Source organism: Triturus cristatus, chromosome 9, assembly GCF_964204655.1.
Source record: "Triturus cristatus chromosome 9, aTriCri1.1, whole genome shotgun sequence".
Classification (NCBI taxonomy): Eukaryota; Metazoa; Chordata; class Amphibia; order Caudata; family Salamandridae; genus Triturus; species Triturus cristatus.
Genome location: NC_140592.1, coordinates 146,114,566 through 146,132,176, shown reverse-complemented (window position 1 = coordinate 146,132,176; position 17,611 = coordinate 146,114,566). Strand labels below are relative to the sequence as shown.

The 17,611-nt window shown below is 46.7% G+C and overlaps 1 protein-coding gene across 2 annotated transcripts in view; it reads left to right on the top strand.

The window, feature by feature from the left end:
• The window catches only part of FAM120A (family with sequence similarity 120 member A), a 439,339-nt gene that overhangs the window by 217,057 nt on the left and 204,671 nt on the right, over window positions 1–17,611 (top strand). For both annotated transcript variants that reach the window (XM_085624582.1, XM_085624581.1), the window contains one exon: window positions 554–778. In XM_085624582.1, coding sequence (XP_085480708.1) covers window positions 554–778 — 225 coding nt within the window. The remainder of the gene's footprint in view (window positions 1–553; window positions 779–17,611) is intronic.

Below are 17,611 nucleotides of genomic sequence, written 5' to 3'. Positions count from 1 at the left end.
GCGTGCGGCCGCTCAGGAAGGATGACACCCAGGCCAGCGCCTTTCCATCAAAACCTGCACCATGTAATCTCTTGACCAGAATGGAGTGGTCCACCATATCGAAGGCCGCTGACAGATCCAGGAGCACGAGTAAAGAAGAGGCTCCTGAATCCAGCGACCATCTTATTGACTCAGCTACCTCCCATTACATCATATAGGGTTTATGTTTCAGTGGACGGGATAGAAGTGTTTTCATAGGCACCATTTTGTTGTAAAATGTAAGGAGGCCATTTTGGCTACTTAGCTTTTTTTCTGCTCTTTCATCAATTTCAGATTTTTTGGTTTTTTAAATGTTTTTTATCAGATCTCTATGCTCCACTCTACCAGCAGATAATGGCTATTACCAAGATGTTTTTCAGAAATTATTTTGCTTGCGTTCTGTAACATTCCCGGTTGAAAATGTGCCCTTAGTCTAATGTGAATGCTGTGGTGGATGAAAACCTGAGGACACATTTTATTGTAGTAATATGGATAGACTGATATTTCTGTTTTTGTATATTGTTTATATTTATAGACAGAAGGTCCCTCAGCTCCCTCTTCAACAAACAAGACGGTTGAAACTAAGGGGAACAAAGCCAGCAACGTACGAATCCCATGTCTGCTGTCAATGCCCACTAGGAACCACATGGACATTACCACACCTCCTCTGCCTCCTGTTGCACCTGAAGTACTACGAGTTGCAGAGCACAGGCACAAGAAAGGATTGATGTATCCGTACATTTTTCATGTTCTGACAAAGGTATAGTGTTGAGAAATTATATAGTTATTTCAACCTGTTTTCGTTGCATGAGTTTTCATTTAGGACATTCAGATGTATCCACCAGCTTAACAGTACTTGACAAGATGAATACCAAATATCCTATAACTAAAATTGGGATTTTTTGGGAAAAATAGGAAAAAGATGCTCCACAAAAAGGATCTGAATTTTCTCCTAAAAATGGCACTAACGAAAGGTTTGCTGTGCAAACATAATTTTCCTGGCTTTCAGGAACATGCACAGCTGAATTCAAAAACCTTTTTTTTAGCATAGTTTTGGCATTTTTCAAAGAGGTAGATAATTTGTCCTAATTTTTGTGCTTTCAACGTACTTCCAGATGGTGGTGGGGAACCATCTACCATTCCCTGTAGTCTCCCGATAAAAACGGTACCTCACTTATATGGGTAGGCCTAGTGTCTGCAACAGGAAAGGCCCCGAAATATAACATGGAAACATGGACGTTTCTGTAATTATCTGATTTGGTAATGGTGGGTAGCAGTGTATATTTGGCTCTGAGGATTGATGTCCACTCTCAGCAACCTACGAGAAACAGACATTTCTGAAAACTAGAAACCCAGGGTAGTCAAGGGTGCAAGGGTCCAACAAAGTTTTCTTACCGGCAGTGCCCTGCAAACCTTAAACTTTGCCTTAAATTGCACATTTTCTTTGCATTTCTGTGACGTAAACTTCAAGACTCAACAGGAATCTACAAAATTCCTAACACCCAGCGATCCCCCCCCACCCTCCCCCGCCACTTTTCTGAATAAAAATGCTAATACACGTGCGGCTAGGGGAATAGTACCCGTGACGGGCAGTCATCAAACCAAAGTTAATGGGAGTCTTGCAGATCAACTCTTACTGACCCTGGTTTGATTAGTGCTTGTTGGGGCATTAAGCCCAGCCACACAAGTGGGGTAGTATTTTTATCGGCAAAAGTGGAGGAATGCTGACTGGTAGGAATGTTGTGGATGGTTGAGGTTTCCAGAAGTTTACCTCACAGAAATGAAAGGAAAATGTGCAAGTTTAGTGTAAGTTTGAGATGTAAGCATTGTTGCTAAGAAAATGTTTGGGGATTCACACAAGGCACACCACCCTGGACTCCCCTGGATGTCTAGTTTCCAGAAGAAGTTTTAGATATATATATATATTTTCTCAGTAACTACTGAATGAATTTACACCATTTAACCAAAAGGCACGACTCTGAACCAAGGGCTACCTTTTTGCCAAATTTGGTGTAATTCCGTTCAGCAGTTCGAGCTGTAGCTGCGATTAAAGGTTCCTATGGAAAATTGCAAGGGGAAAGCACGTTTTGGGACCCCCCTTTTTTCTCGGCCCCTGCTTGACGAATCACCCCGAGACTTTCAGGATGGGCGCGGACTGGAGCGCCGCACCAGTTTTGACAATTTCGCGAAGATTCGTCAACCGGCGCCAAAGTTATTCCAAATAGAATGTTGCGGATTTCCTATGGATAATAGGTCCTAACTATAACTAACTACTGGCGACCGCCAGTAGCTAATATATATATATATATATATATATATATATATATCAATGCGCATAGTACCTTTAATCACGTGTATGTATGTATGTATGTGTATATATATTTATCCCTGTTTGATTCTGTGGTTTACTTCGGAATAAACTGCACTGCTTTCTCCACAACATTACGTTGTTTCAAGTCTTTCTGTGAGTCTGATTGAGGTCCGTGCCTGGTTGCTCTGCCAAGGATTGGCAGACAGGAAGTTTGAGCGTGAATATATATATATCAATATATATACGTTCATACATACATACATCCAGCGGTTGCCAGTAGGTAGTTATAGTTGGGACCTAGTTACTATAGGAAAATGGCAACAGTCTATGTGCAATAACTTTGGCGCCGATTGATGAATCTTCGTGAAATTTTCAAAACTAATTCTTTGTTGAGATCAGCTCCTATGGTGAAAGTTTGGGGGTGATTCGTCAAGGGGGGGGGGGGCCGGCGAGAAAAAAGGGGGTCCCAAAACGTGTTTTTCAATCTTAATTTCCATAGGAAACTTTAGACAAGGCGACAGGTCGAACGGGTGAACGGAATTGCCCCAAACTTGACAGGGAGAAGGGTCTTGGTCTAGAAAGCACGCTTTTGTTTATTTGGTGTAAATCCGTTCAGTAGTTTTTGAGAAATATCGAAATTTTCAGATATCGATATTTGGGATTTCTGCCATCTGATTGGCTGAGGCGTTACGAGCACGAGCTTGCTGCTGATTGGCTGCGAGCGTTTGCAACTAGAAAGTGTTGGCCGCCATCTTGTGATTCCGTTGAAGCGAGTAAGGGGGAAAAAGGGTGAAAAATGTGGGAAAGAGGAGGGTAGGAGCACTGTAACCTTTGTGGGGTATAGAGGGGGTGTTATAGAGGGGGTGCGAAGTGAACTAATCATACCTACCGGTGTGAAAGTTCTAGGCTACAAAAATTAAGTGAGGTATTGGCTAGTGTGTGATGTTTCTAAGGTGAGCTTGTGCTCGACTCGAGGATTAAAGTGTGAGCCCACACTGTGTGTCTTATGCTGTGAAGTCATGTGCCCTGGCCACTGCAGTACAGTTGTGAAAGTAGTGTCAGCATGTGTTTATACCTACTAAGATGAACCACTGACCCGTAGTGGTGTGAAAGTCCTGGGTACGGAAAATATGTGAGGTATTGTCGCCGCCATTTTGTTATTCCGTTGAAGCGAGTAATGGGAAAAAAGGGCAAAAGAAGTGGGAAATAAGAGGGTAGGAGCACTGTAACCTCTGTGGGGTGTTTAGGGTGTGCTATAGAGGGGGTGTGAAGCGAACTACTCATACCTACTGGTCTGAAAGTGCTGGGTACGGAAATTAAGTGAGGTATTGCGTAGTCTGATACTGCTAAGGTGAGCTGCTGCGGGAGTCTGGGATGAAAGCGTGAGCCTAAACTGTGTGTCTTATGGTGTGAAGTCATGTGCCCTGGCCGCTGCAGCACACCTGTGGAAGTAGTGTCAGCATGTGTTTATACCTACTAGGACGAACTACTGACTCCTACTGGTTTGAAAGTCCTGGGGTACGGAAAATATGTGAGGTATTGTCTAGAGTCTCATGGTGCTAAGCTGAGGTGCTGCCGGAGTCGGGGATGAAAGCGTGAGTCCAAACTGTGTGTCATGTGCTGTGAAGTCATGTGCTCTGGCCGCTGTGCCACATCTGTCAATTAGTGTCAGCATGTAGTTATACCTACTCGGAGGAACTTTTGTTTTGAACATTGCAACTTGTGTATGGTGCTTAGGGGGTGTTACACAGGGAGTGCGTAGGTAAATTTGCACGTATCAAATCAATACGGTATTTGTAAAGCTTAAACTACTCACCCCTATGGGTCTGAAGGCCCTCGAGGTTGGCGTGGAAATTATGTGAGCTATTAAGTGAGCTATTGCCCAGAGTCACATGGTGCTGAGCTGAGGTGTCCAAAGGTGTCCTTCATAAGCATTTCCAAACCCCTACAGCAGTCAATGTGCCTAGGTCATTTCCACCACAATGCACAATCATGAGGTCAGGGTGTGGAAGATGCAGAGGTTTTAACCAAAGGTAGCAATTGGTGAAACTTCAATCTTCTCTGTGTAAACCATTTAATGTCCATGTTTTGTAAACCTAGGTCTAAGTCAATACGTCTGTGTTCTGCATACCTCTTGCACCTGAAAATATAGCTATGTCCTACGATCCACCCTAGCATTTTGAAGGTATGGTTGGAAGGTATGGAAAGATGTCTGTAGCTCATGCAGTTCCTAAGACATATGTTTAAAGATGGGGGAAGTACTTTTTTTTTGTCATACAAAAAGATACGTGATTGGGAGTTGAAAAGCATTCTTTTTTTAAAGTAGGGTGCACATTCGTTTTGTGGAAAAGCATCTTTGTGATTGGTTAAGAAAAAGCAGTTTCAACGTGGAGAACATATCATAGGATAAAATTTGCTCAACTGAACTACAGCTGCTACTTGCATTTGGAAGGCACTGTTCGAACTTAAAACAATCATGAACTGTTAACCTGCACGGGCCGTTAAATGTTCAAAAAAATGTTTTAACCTGCACGTGTTGTAGAATGTTCTAGAAAGGGTCTTGATAGAATAGGTTGCACTTCTGACTTCGAAGTGTTGTTGAATATTAAAAAAAACGGTTTATATGGAAAATTAAAAAAAAACCAATAGAGAGAAGTTTTGAAACCTAAAAGAATCAAGGAACCATTCTAATTTGTTCTTTACATGTGTTTGTGTGGAGCAACACAATTATAGACACAACAGCACCAGAAAGAGGAAGAAGCAGGGAGTGGGGGAACAGGGGGAGATGGGCAGAATGGCACACATGCACAATTAAGTACAGCACAAGTATAGACAAACAATGGCCAAAATGAAACACACCAACAAGGAGCACAAGTCACACAACCCGCCAACATCACACCACTGAACGAGCATATAAGTGAAAACCACGCTACATACATACAGGTTGTGTACAAAGGCCAGTCGTTGGTGTTGTGGGATGTCTGCGACCGTGGTTATCATGGATGAGACGCCCAGCATGTGGCACATGGACGAGTTCACTGTGTGTTACATTGCCAAACAGCTGCTCCTCCCTCCCAAGAGCGCCCACACTTTTCTACGGTGCACTGTTGTATCTCGTGCACTCGTATGGCACACCATTGTAATGCCTATTCGCGCATGTCCTGCTACATTCAAACTACACCATCACAGTGCCGTTTGGAGGTGGTGCATGGCACTTTACAACATAGAGTGCTGCGGCCTTTGTGGCAGGCCACACCAGAACACAGACACACTTACCGCACCTCCTGTACACGGACATGTCCGAGACACCCTGTTCCCCCTTGCCGGATAGGCACACCCCTGCGCTGACCTGTGTACTCCAGACCTGCACATGCCGGTTGTGCATGCAGGAGGATGCGTGCGTAGCTACATGTCCAGGCTCACTGCTAACGCTGAGGTGACAGCACACTGTGATGTTGCAGGGCTCGTACCTAACCTGCTAAGACAATGACCACAGGGACACACTTGCTCAGATGCGGGTTTGGGGGGCATTGGCAGCCCTGGAGTTGTTGCGATGCGTCTTGTGGCCCTCATGGGTATCCCTGCATCATGCTCATTGATTCTATGGCACCTGTGGGTGTTCTGGTGTGGCTCTTGGCTGTGTGCCGTTTCATGGTGCAGGTAGTTGTCCTGCTTAACACCAGCAGAAAGCAGGTGTAAAATACCTGGTGCTAACGTGGCTTATCGCCGGAATTTGTTCCGCAGTGCAGTTGGTTTGAAAGTTGTGATGTGATTATTATTTTTTTTTTGTGTAGAACAATATACGAACTGAGCAGTGTATCTCGTCAGGATCCAGCACTTAACGCTCTATTCCCAATCAATATAAATACAATGAGAGTTCTTAATTGATTTTGTGTGTACACTGTAAGTGCAGCCACTACCTCAGTGCAATTCAATACAGGATTTTACTATTTAAAATAAATAAATCGCAAAGGTGCACCTCGTGTCTGTTTGTATGGGAACGGCTAGTCTGCATTTCATTATCAGCACTTCAATCGAAGTAAAGTTGAGATATATCTAACACACAATTCAGAAGTTGGTGTAAACTGCAGACATCACCAGTATTCCCACTATAAGTGCCCCAAAATTTAACACCATGGTGGACTCCATCAAATAACAGTAATAAGAACAAGAAAGAGTCACACAGCAGTAAATCTATATGTAAACGAAAAACTATCTGCAAAATTTATTTTTTTATTAACATATATATATAAATGATAAACTAATAAACAAAATGTAACAAAAATAATAGAAAACAAGAAGGCGGAACACTCCTGTGGGGATCATGGATGTCGACGACAGAGCCTGGAAAATAAAGCACAAAATAAAGATGTGTGTAATGGGCATATCAAAGGAGAGAGGCACAGAGAAGGAAAAAAAGCCAGAGAGGGTAAGAAAGGTAGTGGGAAAGGGAGAAGGAAGAGAGAGAGTTAGAGAGATAGAAGGGAGAGAGAGAGAGAAACAGACACTGCCGCATCCATGAGCAAATAGACATCCATGAAAGCCAACTATCGCTGGAATTTACAGACCTTTTAAAAGGAATGAATCTCTCCCAACACATTCACACTCCCACCCACCAGAAAGGTCACATTCTAGACCAGGTCTGGACGTCCGACCTAGACCTCTCACCTCCTTCAGTTTTTCCCTGTTCTTGGTCTGACCATTATTTTATTTCCTTTGTCCTTCACTTACACACTATGTGTCCCCCCCCCCCCCCCCCCCCGTATCAAGAATTTTATGGCTCGAAACTGGAACAGAGCGAATTTGTCCGAATTCTACGCCTCACTAGCCTCTACCGCACCTACCTCTTCGACCACACTTAAGGCTCAGGCGGACAATCTCGATACTTGGTTACGCCAGGCCAGTTACAAAGTAGCCCCTTTTAAGAAGATCAAAGCTAAGCGCCCTCATGACGCTCAACGCTGGTTCACGGACCAACTTAAAGTGGAGAAACTCGCCCTGCGGCAAATTGAACGCCGCTGGCGTCGCCACTATGACCCTCAGCTCAAACTAGTCTACACTGAGGCTCTGAAGTCTTACAAACTATCGATCCTGGCAACCAAAACGGCATATTTCTCTAAACTTATATTGGACTCTAATAACAATTCGAAAACCATCTTTTCTATCGTAAATGAGCTATCCCTGTCGGATAGGGTTACCCCCCAGCCTCTGCCGACTCAATCCCTCTGCGATTCACTCAACTCTTATTTCATAGAGAAAATCACTACAATAAAAAACAACATTCCGACCCCGGCATCTCCTACTCCCCCTCTCCTTCCCCCAAAAAACACCAGCTCCTTGTTTAAGTTTCCCCCCATCTCTCCACAAGAATTCGTCTCTCTCCTTCTTAAAGTCAGATCGGGCTCCCCTAATGATTGCTGCCCCCCTCAGATCCTGAGAGAAGCCTTCCTTACATGTCCAGGCCCCCCCCCTTGCTCTTCTCAACAACTCTCTTGCCACAGGGGAGGTCCCTCTCTCCTTTAAGCAAGCATCCATCGTTCCTATCTTGAAAAAACCCAACACTGATCCCTTAACACTCAGTAATTACAGACCTATTTCCCTTCTTCCTTACTTGGGAAAAATTTTGGAGACCCATGTCACCCGCTGCCTGAGTTCATTCATAGAGGAATCTGCCTTTTTGGACTCTCAGCAGGCGGGTTTCAGACCCCTCCACTCCACCGAGGCGGTCATAGTAGCAGTCATGGACACCCTTGGGAAGGGTGCCGACAAGAACACCTCTCGGGCCCTCGTCCTTCTGGATCTCTCGGCGGCTTTCGACACGGTCGATCATACCATCTTGATCGACCGTGTCCGCAATGCCGGAATCCAGGGAGTGGCCCTTGACTGGCTCAGATCCTTCCTTCACCAGCGATCACAGTCCGTCCATCTCTCCTCTTTTTCCGCACCTTACACTTCCCTCCCTTGCGGCGTCCCACAGGGCTCTGCATTATCTCCTCTTCTCTTTAATTTGTACCTCCAACCCCTCCTAGCCTCTCTCCGCAACTCGCCAGTTACAACTTTCAACTTTGCTGACGACCTTCAGTTAATCTTTTCTATCGATTCTTCCCCTTCCTCCCGTCTTAATTTCCAGTCTACTATGTTGTCCATTGCGGAATGGATGTATCATAGTCACCTGAAGTTGAACCCTACCAAGACTGAGCTCGTCTTGGTAGGCAGCCCCAATCATCCTTGGAACTCCTCATTCTGGCCTTCATCTCTGGGGACCGCACCGGCTCCTGTGCGCTCAGTCAAAAGCCTGGATGTGATCATCTCTGATGACCTTTCGATGAAGCCACAAATCAACTCGGTCACCTCAGCCTGTTTTTTCCACCTCAGACGGGTCCGTAAGATCAGTAGGTTTCTCACCAAAGAAGCCCTGACCTTAGTTGTTATGGCACTCATCACCTCCAGGCTCGACTACGCTAACATACTGTACGCTGGCATCCCTGCCTGTCATCTTCACCGTTTACAGCTGGTGCAGAATCAAGCCGCCCGCCTGATCTTTCACCAGCCTAAATTTCAGCATGTCACTCCCCTCCTTCACAGTCTGCATTGGCTTCCTATCTCCAAACGCTGCATTTTCAAATTGGCATGTTCCACCTTTAAGGCCCTCTCAGACGCAGCCCCGGCCTTTATTTCCTCAAGCCTGTCTCATTACATCCCTCCTAGAACTCTCCGTTCTTCATCTCTCAACCTCCTTGAGATCCCTAAGTATAAAAGGCAAAAACATGGTGGCCTATCCTTTTCTGTTTTGGCTCCCTTCACGTGGAACTCTCTGCCATCTGCACTTCGCATCTGCCCCAAGTACGACTGTTTCCGTAGACTCTTAAAAACCCTGCTTTTCCAATCTGCATACGACTAATTCGCTCATCCTGGCTCCCTGTCATTTGTTATTCAGCGCCAAGAAACCGATGGTGAAAGTGCGCGGTACAAATATTTTTAACATAACAAATAATTACCTGGTGCCACCGGAGTGTGTAGCAGTGGGCACTCCACATGCACGTCAAAAGTCATCCCAGATATGTCTCTGAGTCCTGAGTAATGAATGGCGGAGACCACATCAGGTGCTTGGCGGATCGCACAGATGTCGCTGAGTCCTGAGTCATGAATGGCGGAAAGCACATCATCTTCTCCACGGCCCGGCATATCTCACATCAGCTTTTGGGGCCGCTAAGACTGTGGAAGTTAAGTTCGTGCCACGTGGTGGTAGGCCCCTGAAGGCCATATGAGCTTCGGGTGGCACTAACCCTGTGCATCTGAAGTCTGTGCCAAGGGGGTGGTAGGCCCCTGATGGGTATACAGATCAGGTTGCGACTAACCTTCTGCGCAACTTTTCAAAGACTCTTTATGGTTGAGACACGTGGAGCATCCGCCATCTAGTCAGCACCGGCAATAAAGGATGTGACGTTGTCGTTCTATTATATTTGCGTGGTCACATGGCCTGTGATGCATGTGCCGGATGGGTGTGGTGGGTGTGCAAACCTGCCCTGAGGGAGTGGCCGTGAGATGTTGAGAACTAGACCACTGCACACCAGGGCGTCCAATTGTCTCTTCAAATGGGGGGCTCTTAGAAAATACATCTATTTTTCTTGACTCATACCTGTCTAAATATGTGTTGAATCTAATGTCGTATTGCAAAGACAGCTCAGACTTTTTGCGTAGACTACATAATGTACAATGGGAAGAGGGATATATGATGATCAGTTTGGATGTCTGCTCTCTCTATACGTGTATTGACCAACACAAAGGGGTAGCGGCATGCATGTATTTTTTGAAAAGTAGAAACCGATTACTGGGAGCATAACAGAATGCTAGAAACAATGATGCTTTTCTGTCTCCAAAACAATATCTTCCTATTTGAAAAGTCATTGTACCGACAGCGGTCCGGTACCGCTATGGGTACTTGCTTTGCCCCTAGTCTAGCAAATTTGTTTCTAGGTTGGTGGGAGGAGCAAGTGGTATGGACACAGCGTCTACAGAAGTATACTGATCACATATTAGTATGGATCAGATATATAGATGATTTGTTCCTTATATGGAATGGCTCGAAAAACCTAGCCAAGGAATTCATTGAGCAATTAGGAATCAATGATTTAAATCTACGATTCACACACACTATGAGTACTACTTACTGTGAATTCCTGGATATTGCGGTAGAAATAAAGGAAAAACGAATTACCACCCGTCTTTTCCGTAAGCAAACCGCCGGCAATACATTATTACACGCTGTAAGTCACCACCCAGTACCATTGAAAAGTAGCATACCATACGGGGAGCTGCTGAGAGCCCACCGTGCATGTAGCACTGATGAGAATTTTCTGAAAGAACAACAGACCATGTTGACCCGCTTTAAATCAAGGGGATACAAGGAACAAACCCTGACGACAGCCATAAACAAGGTCAAAGATTTGAAACAACATGACCTATTATTTAAACCATATAGAACCAGCACCAGGAAGAAAGAGGGTGAGGACATTAAGTCCAATGCACCCAGAATGATAACACAGTACAGTAGGGGTGCATGGACATTGGAGAGAATCATGAGGAGACATTGGAATTTATTAACTGCAGATCCAATTATTGGTGATCACATGGGATCAAGACCACAGATAACCTACAGAAAGGCAAGATCACTAAGAGACAGATTAGTCCACAGCTTTCAGGATGAGGACATGGGATCACAGTGGTTGAAAATGCCTAATGGCTTCACCACATGTGGTATGTGTAAAGCTGACCGAAATGGCAAAAATTGCAAAGAATATATCACAGGCTCTGGACAAATACGTCCAATTAAACATACCATTAACTGCACCAGCGATTTTGCTGTCTACGTACTGGAATGCCCTTGTGGCCTCCAGTATGTGGGCAGCACAAAGCTATCGTTAAAACTAAGAATTTTACAGCACTTGCGTGCCATCACTAACTGCGATCACAATTATCCTGTGGCGCGTCACTACTCAGAACTCCACAACAGTGACAATAGCAGTTTACGGTTCTTTGCAGTTGAGAGAATTCCGAAACACACACGGGGTGGTGATCGAGAAAGAAACTTAAGAATACTTGAGTCCAAATTTATCATAGATCTGGACTGCAAGGCACCCAAGGGACTCAATAGTGGGGAAGAACTTGCAACCCACATAGGGCTATAGTTTGCCATACTCGCCATACTCTGCAATCTCGTAACAAGTAGCGTGTCCTTTCCCAATATATTTGGGCTGGGATTTTAATGGTTATGGTATTCTATTTTCTTAAATTTCACATTTTATTTAGTTAGGGTAATAGGATATCGATGGATGGTGTTATATGCCCTATTAGAGGTAATGTGTATTACTGACCACAATTGTGGTAGATGTAATCTGTCCTATATATGTCCTAACACCCTTCCGTTTTTCACTTATAATAATGCACTCTACTCCCACACTTCCAGTATCTAGCACTTAAATAAAGGCTACTTCCTGTATTCCACACTGATGATACCACCACAGGGCACTCACCTACATGGAAATTCCCTATATGAATGGGAACGTTAGGATAATTGCGCAATCGCGCTTATACCTCATTACTGGAAATTCCTGTTCAATTGGTTTTCGTTGGTGGTGTACATTGCGATATTCACAACGTTAATGTTTTCACCATGTTACCTCATGATGATACCATCACAGGGCACTTACCTACATGAAATTTCCTATATGAATGGGAACGTCGGGATAGTTGCGCAATTGCGCCAAAACCCTGTTACTGGAAATTCCTGTCCAATTGGTTTTCGCTGGTGGTGTACATTGCGATATTCACAACGTCAATGTTTTCACCATGTTACCTCATGTAAAAAAATGGTAACGGAAGCACATGTATTCATGTTGAAATCGAGCATGATTGAATTTCTTGAACTTTATTGTACATGAAATTGATGCAAATATTCGACACATTGGACATTTCATTTTGTCTTAATGCAATTTTATCGCTATTGCTTACACGATGTACCCGCATGAGTCATTAATGAAATTACACATCATGCATATACATCTCTTTGACCATACGGGACTAATTATATTGTCGATTTCGATGGCACATTACCGTACTGAATTACGACAATGATTTGGTATCACCATGACATCATTTGTTTCACTACATGAATTTGTAAATAGAATTTATTGTTATCGATAAATGTGAACTGAATTACAGAGGATGATTTTTTGTTCAGATTAATGTATTTTTTACACGCTATGCTTAAATTAATAGCAGTATTTCTTTTATGTCTATCAACCATGTCCGTGTATTTCTATGGCTTGTTGGAACACAGGAAGTTACTTGACAAAGGCTAACGCCGAAACGCGTCGTCCTTAATTAAGCTAGTGCACGAATAAAGTTTGTTTGTGCTGTCCCGTTTCTCTCTGGATTTACGTTTTGAGGATTGGATCTTAAATATATATATATATATGTATGTATGTATGTCAAGTTCAGCACTCTCCCCAGCAGCCTCGCCTGTACGCCGCGCTCCTGACTGCCTCCCAGCTCCGGGCTCGTGCCAGCAGTAACTGCTCTTCCCATCTCTTGTGTCCGCCGTAATTGTCTTGCTTCTTTTTCCCTGTACCCCATATTTTGTGTGCCTCCTTTCACTTATGTACCCTGTTAATTTTTACTCACTCCCTGATATTGTGTACCCCGCTCTGTTAGGCACTTCGGTGTTTGGCCGCGCTTTTTCCCGCCGCTGCTGCCCGTGCGGCCTTGCCCACCGATCCAGCCCGCTCCTGCCCCCTTCCTGCTCCCGCCCCCATCCCCTTCTTATGGCAACTGCTGTGCGGTCGTGCCGCTGGCGTGCCAAAGGCGAGCCTAAGGCAAGCCCGTCTGCGCCTGGACCGCGCCCAGCGCCAGAACCCCTGGCCCCTGCGAATGCCACGATGCCAGACTCCGCTTCGATGCCAGAACCCTCCGCGCACTCAACACTGGACGAGAACACACCTGCTTTCAGGCTGCCCCAAAACGCACCCATGGACCCTTCTCCATCCGCAACTGCAGCTTCACCTGCACCAGAGCCGCCAATCCGCCCACCAGGGCAGGACCCAACCACCTCCGGTGCATACTCCTGAACACCTGCTCCGCACGCAAACATGCCGTCGAACTCTGGGACCTGCTCGACACATCCTCCCCAGACGTTGCCTTCCTTACAGAGACCTGGATGAGCGACTCCTCGGCACCCGACATCGCCATAGCCATCCTGGATGGCTACAAGATCACCCGCAGAGACTGCACCAATGGAGTCTGAGGAAGAATCGCCATCGTCCACAAATCCACCCTCAAAGTCTCTACCAACACCAACGACACCCTCAACACCGCCGAACGGTTGGATTTGGCCTAACGGCTAGGGCGCTCGACCTCGGACCTGGGGAACTGGGTTCGAATCTCGGTAACGACGCTGAACATCCTATGATTCTGGGCAAATCACTTAATCTCCCCGTGCCTAACAAAAAAATGAATGTGTGTCCTCATGTAACGTAACTGGTGCTATGTAAAGTGCTCTGATACCTGATTGGATTCGGGTCAAGTTCGCGCTATATAAAACTGCAAAAAAAAAAAAAAGAACACCTGCACTTCCAGATCCACACCGACCCCAACCCCACCCTCAGAGAAACCCTGATCTACAGACCACCCGGACCCCGACCACAGTTCAGCGACGCCATCGCCGACTTCGCACGCACGCCCTCGCCTCCACGGACTACATCCTCCTAGGAGACCTGAACTTCCACCTCAAACAACGACGACACCAACTCCACCACCCTGATCGACAACCTCTGACTCAGACAGCTCGGGACAACGCCCACCCACTCTGCCTGCCACACGCTGGATCTCATCTTCTCTGCAAGCTCCTACGTCTCCTTCAGCCACACCTCCGATCTCCACTGGATCGACCATCGCTGCATACACTTCACCTTCCGGAAACCCACCTCGCAACACCGCACCCAACAGATCCCCCGCCGCTGCTGGAGCAAAATCACCGAAGACCAACTAACCACCACCCTCGCCTGGAGCCCACCCACTGACCCGGACGCCGCCGCCAGCATCCTCAGACGCTGGATCGACTACTGCGCCAACACCCTCACCCCGGTGAAGAACCCCTCCAACAGACGGTCCAACAGGAACGCCAGCTGGTTCACCGCGGACCTCCAGACCTGCAAACAAAACTGCAGAAAATTGGAGAAGAAATGGTGCCACGAACAGACACCGGTGAACCAAGCATCCCACTAAAACGCCATGTGCCAACACCATCACCTCATCAGATCCGCCAAAAAGACCTCCTTCAAAGAACGTCTCGACAACAACGCACACAACAGCAAAGAGCTCTTCAACATTGTGAAAGAACTCTCCAACCCCAGCTCCAACACCGACATCGCACCATTGCAAGACCTGTGCAACTCCCTTGCCTCATTCTTCCACCGCAAGATCGCAGACATCCACAACAGCTTCGACAGCCAGAACACCACGGTAGCCAACGACACCTCTGACCCGACGACCACCGTCCACAGCGACCCCCTGCTCGCATGGACTGACATAAACGACGAAGATGCCATCAAAATCATAAGCACCATCCACTCCGGCTCCCCGTCAGACCCATACCCTCACTACATCTTCAACAAAGCCAGCGCCACCATCGCACCCCACCTCCGCAAGGCCATCAACATCTCCTTCGAGACCGCGACCTTCTCAGAGAGCTGGAAACACGCCGAAATCAACGCCTTGCTCAAGAAACCCAAGGCAGACCCAAGGGACCTCAAGAACTTCCTGCCCATCTCCCTGCTCCTGTTCCCGGCGAAGGTCATCGAGAAAACAGTCAACAAACAACTGGCCCACTACCTCGAGAAGAACATCCTGGACCCATCCCAGTCTGGGTTCCGCAGCAACTACAGCACCGAAACGGCCCTCATCGCTGCCACTGACGACATCAGAGCCCTGCTGGACAACGAAAAGACCGCGGCCCTCATCCTCCTGGACCTCTCAGCCGCTTTCAACATGGTCTGCCACTGCACCCCACGCACTCGCCTCCACGACGCAGGAATCCACGGCAAAGCACTGGACTGGACCACCTCCTTCCTCTCCGACAGAAAACAGTGCGTCCGCCTCTCCCCCCCTCCACCCCCCCTTCCGATCCGAAGCATCCAAAATCATCTACGGCGTACCCCAAGGATCATCCCTCAGCCCGACATCTACATGGCCCCGCTCGCACGCGTCGCAAGACTGCACGATCTCAACATCATCTCCTATGCAGACGACACACAGCTGATCCTCTCCCTCACCAAAGACCCTCGCACCGCCAAAACCAACCTCTACGAAGGAATGAAAGCCGTCGCTGAATGTATGAAGAACAGCCGTCTGAAACTGAACTCTGGCAAGACGGAGGTCCTCATCCTTGGCTCCACCCCCTCAGCCTGGGACTCCTCCTGGTGGCCGACTGCCCTGGCCGCAGCACCGACACCCGCCGACCACGCGCAAAACCTGGGATTCATTCTCGACTCAACACTCTCCATGACCAAGCAAGTCAACGCCATCTGATCCTCCTGTTTCAACACCCTCTGCATGCTCCAAAAGATCTACAGGTGGATCCCCACCAACACAAGGAGAACGGTTACCCAGGCTCTCGTCAGCAGCAGACTGGACTACGGCAACGCCATCTACGCAGGAGCCCCGGCCAAACTGCTGAAACGACTGCAACTCATACAGAACGCTTCCGCACGCCTGATTCTTGCTCGCCACAACCACATCACACCCCCACCTCAGAGTCCTGCACTGGCTCCCCGTGAACAAAAGGATCACATTCAAGCTCCTCCCCCACGCACACAAGGCACTCCACAACACCGGACCAACATACCTCAACAGAAGACTCACCTTCTACACCCCAAACCGCCAGCTCCGCTCCGCAGACCTCGCCCTTGCCACCGTCCCCCGCATCCGAAGAACAACCACCACCAGTGGCAGATCGTTCTCCTGCCTCGCCACCAAGTCCTGGAATGCCCTCTCTATCCTCCTACGGCAGACCGAAGACCTTCTGACATTCAGGAGGCTACTCAAGACCTGGCTGTTCGATCAGTAGCTGAACCCCACCAACCCGCTCCCCCCCCCCCCCCCCCCCCCCCCCCCCCACCGCGCCTTGAGACCCTTACGGGTGAGTAGCGCGCTCTATAAATGCCTTGATTGATTGATATAGGTGTATATGTATATATGTGTGTGTATGTATGTATATATATATATATATATATATGTGTGTGTGTGTGTGTGTATATATGTGTGTGTGTGTATATATGTATGTGTGTATAAGTATATATATATATATACAGCCTCTAGTAGAGGCTAAAAAATGCTAAATTACATTGAGTTTTCATTCAAAAACATCCCACAATTATCAAACATTTATGTAAAACAGAAAAAGAGACGAAGTGTAACCATAGCCTTTATTTGAAAGGAAAATGCAAGGAAATGAGAGGCATTGTTAGCCAATAGGCTGCATTTTAAGCTTAACTGGGAAAACTGGCACTTGCCTTTAAGACCTCACCGGCCCCAAAGTATCCCAACATGCTACACAGGAGACAGTTAGGTCAGGTCTTATTTCCGGCTCCTGCAGTTAGGATCCTGGAGCACTGCTATTTAAAGATATTCTGTCAAAAAATATCTTTTAAAACGCTAGTTTTTATATCATTTGATGGTTTTTAAGTACCTAAAGTGCAAAAGACTGGCTAACTGAAAAATATATTTTTCTATCACACCATGCCACATTCAGTGTGTATTATCTGCCTCCCTGCTTCTCATCGTCCAAAGATATGCTACCATTGTCAGACGTTTTCCAGATGAACATATTTATAGGTTTTGTAAAGCTCCTGAATCACCCCGGAGGGGTATCTCTGCGCTGTGGCGATGCTACGGGAAGGTTGACAGAACAGTTTTAGAACAGAGCGGTCTTGAGGAGCTTTCTGAATTGGAGATAGTCTGAGCATTGTCTCAGATGGATGGGGAGCTAATTCCAGTAATGGGGAGCAAGGTAGGAAAAAGCTTTCCCGCCCAACCTTGATTTCCTGACCCGGGGGACCAGGAGAAGAGATTTGGTTCCAGAATGTAGAGACCTGGAAGGGACATAGTGATTGAGTTTCTCTGCGAGATAAGATGGGCCATTGTTATACAAGGCCTTGTGCACGGTGCAGCAGGTTTTAAACTTAATCCGCTTATGCCCTGGAAGCCAATGAAGCTGTTGGAGGAGAG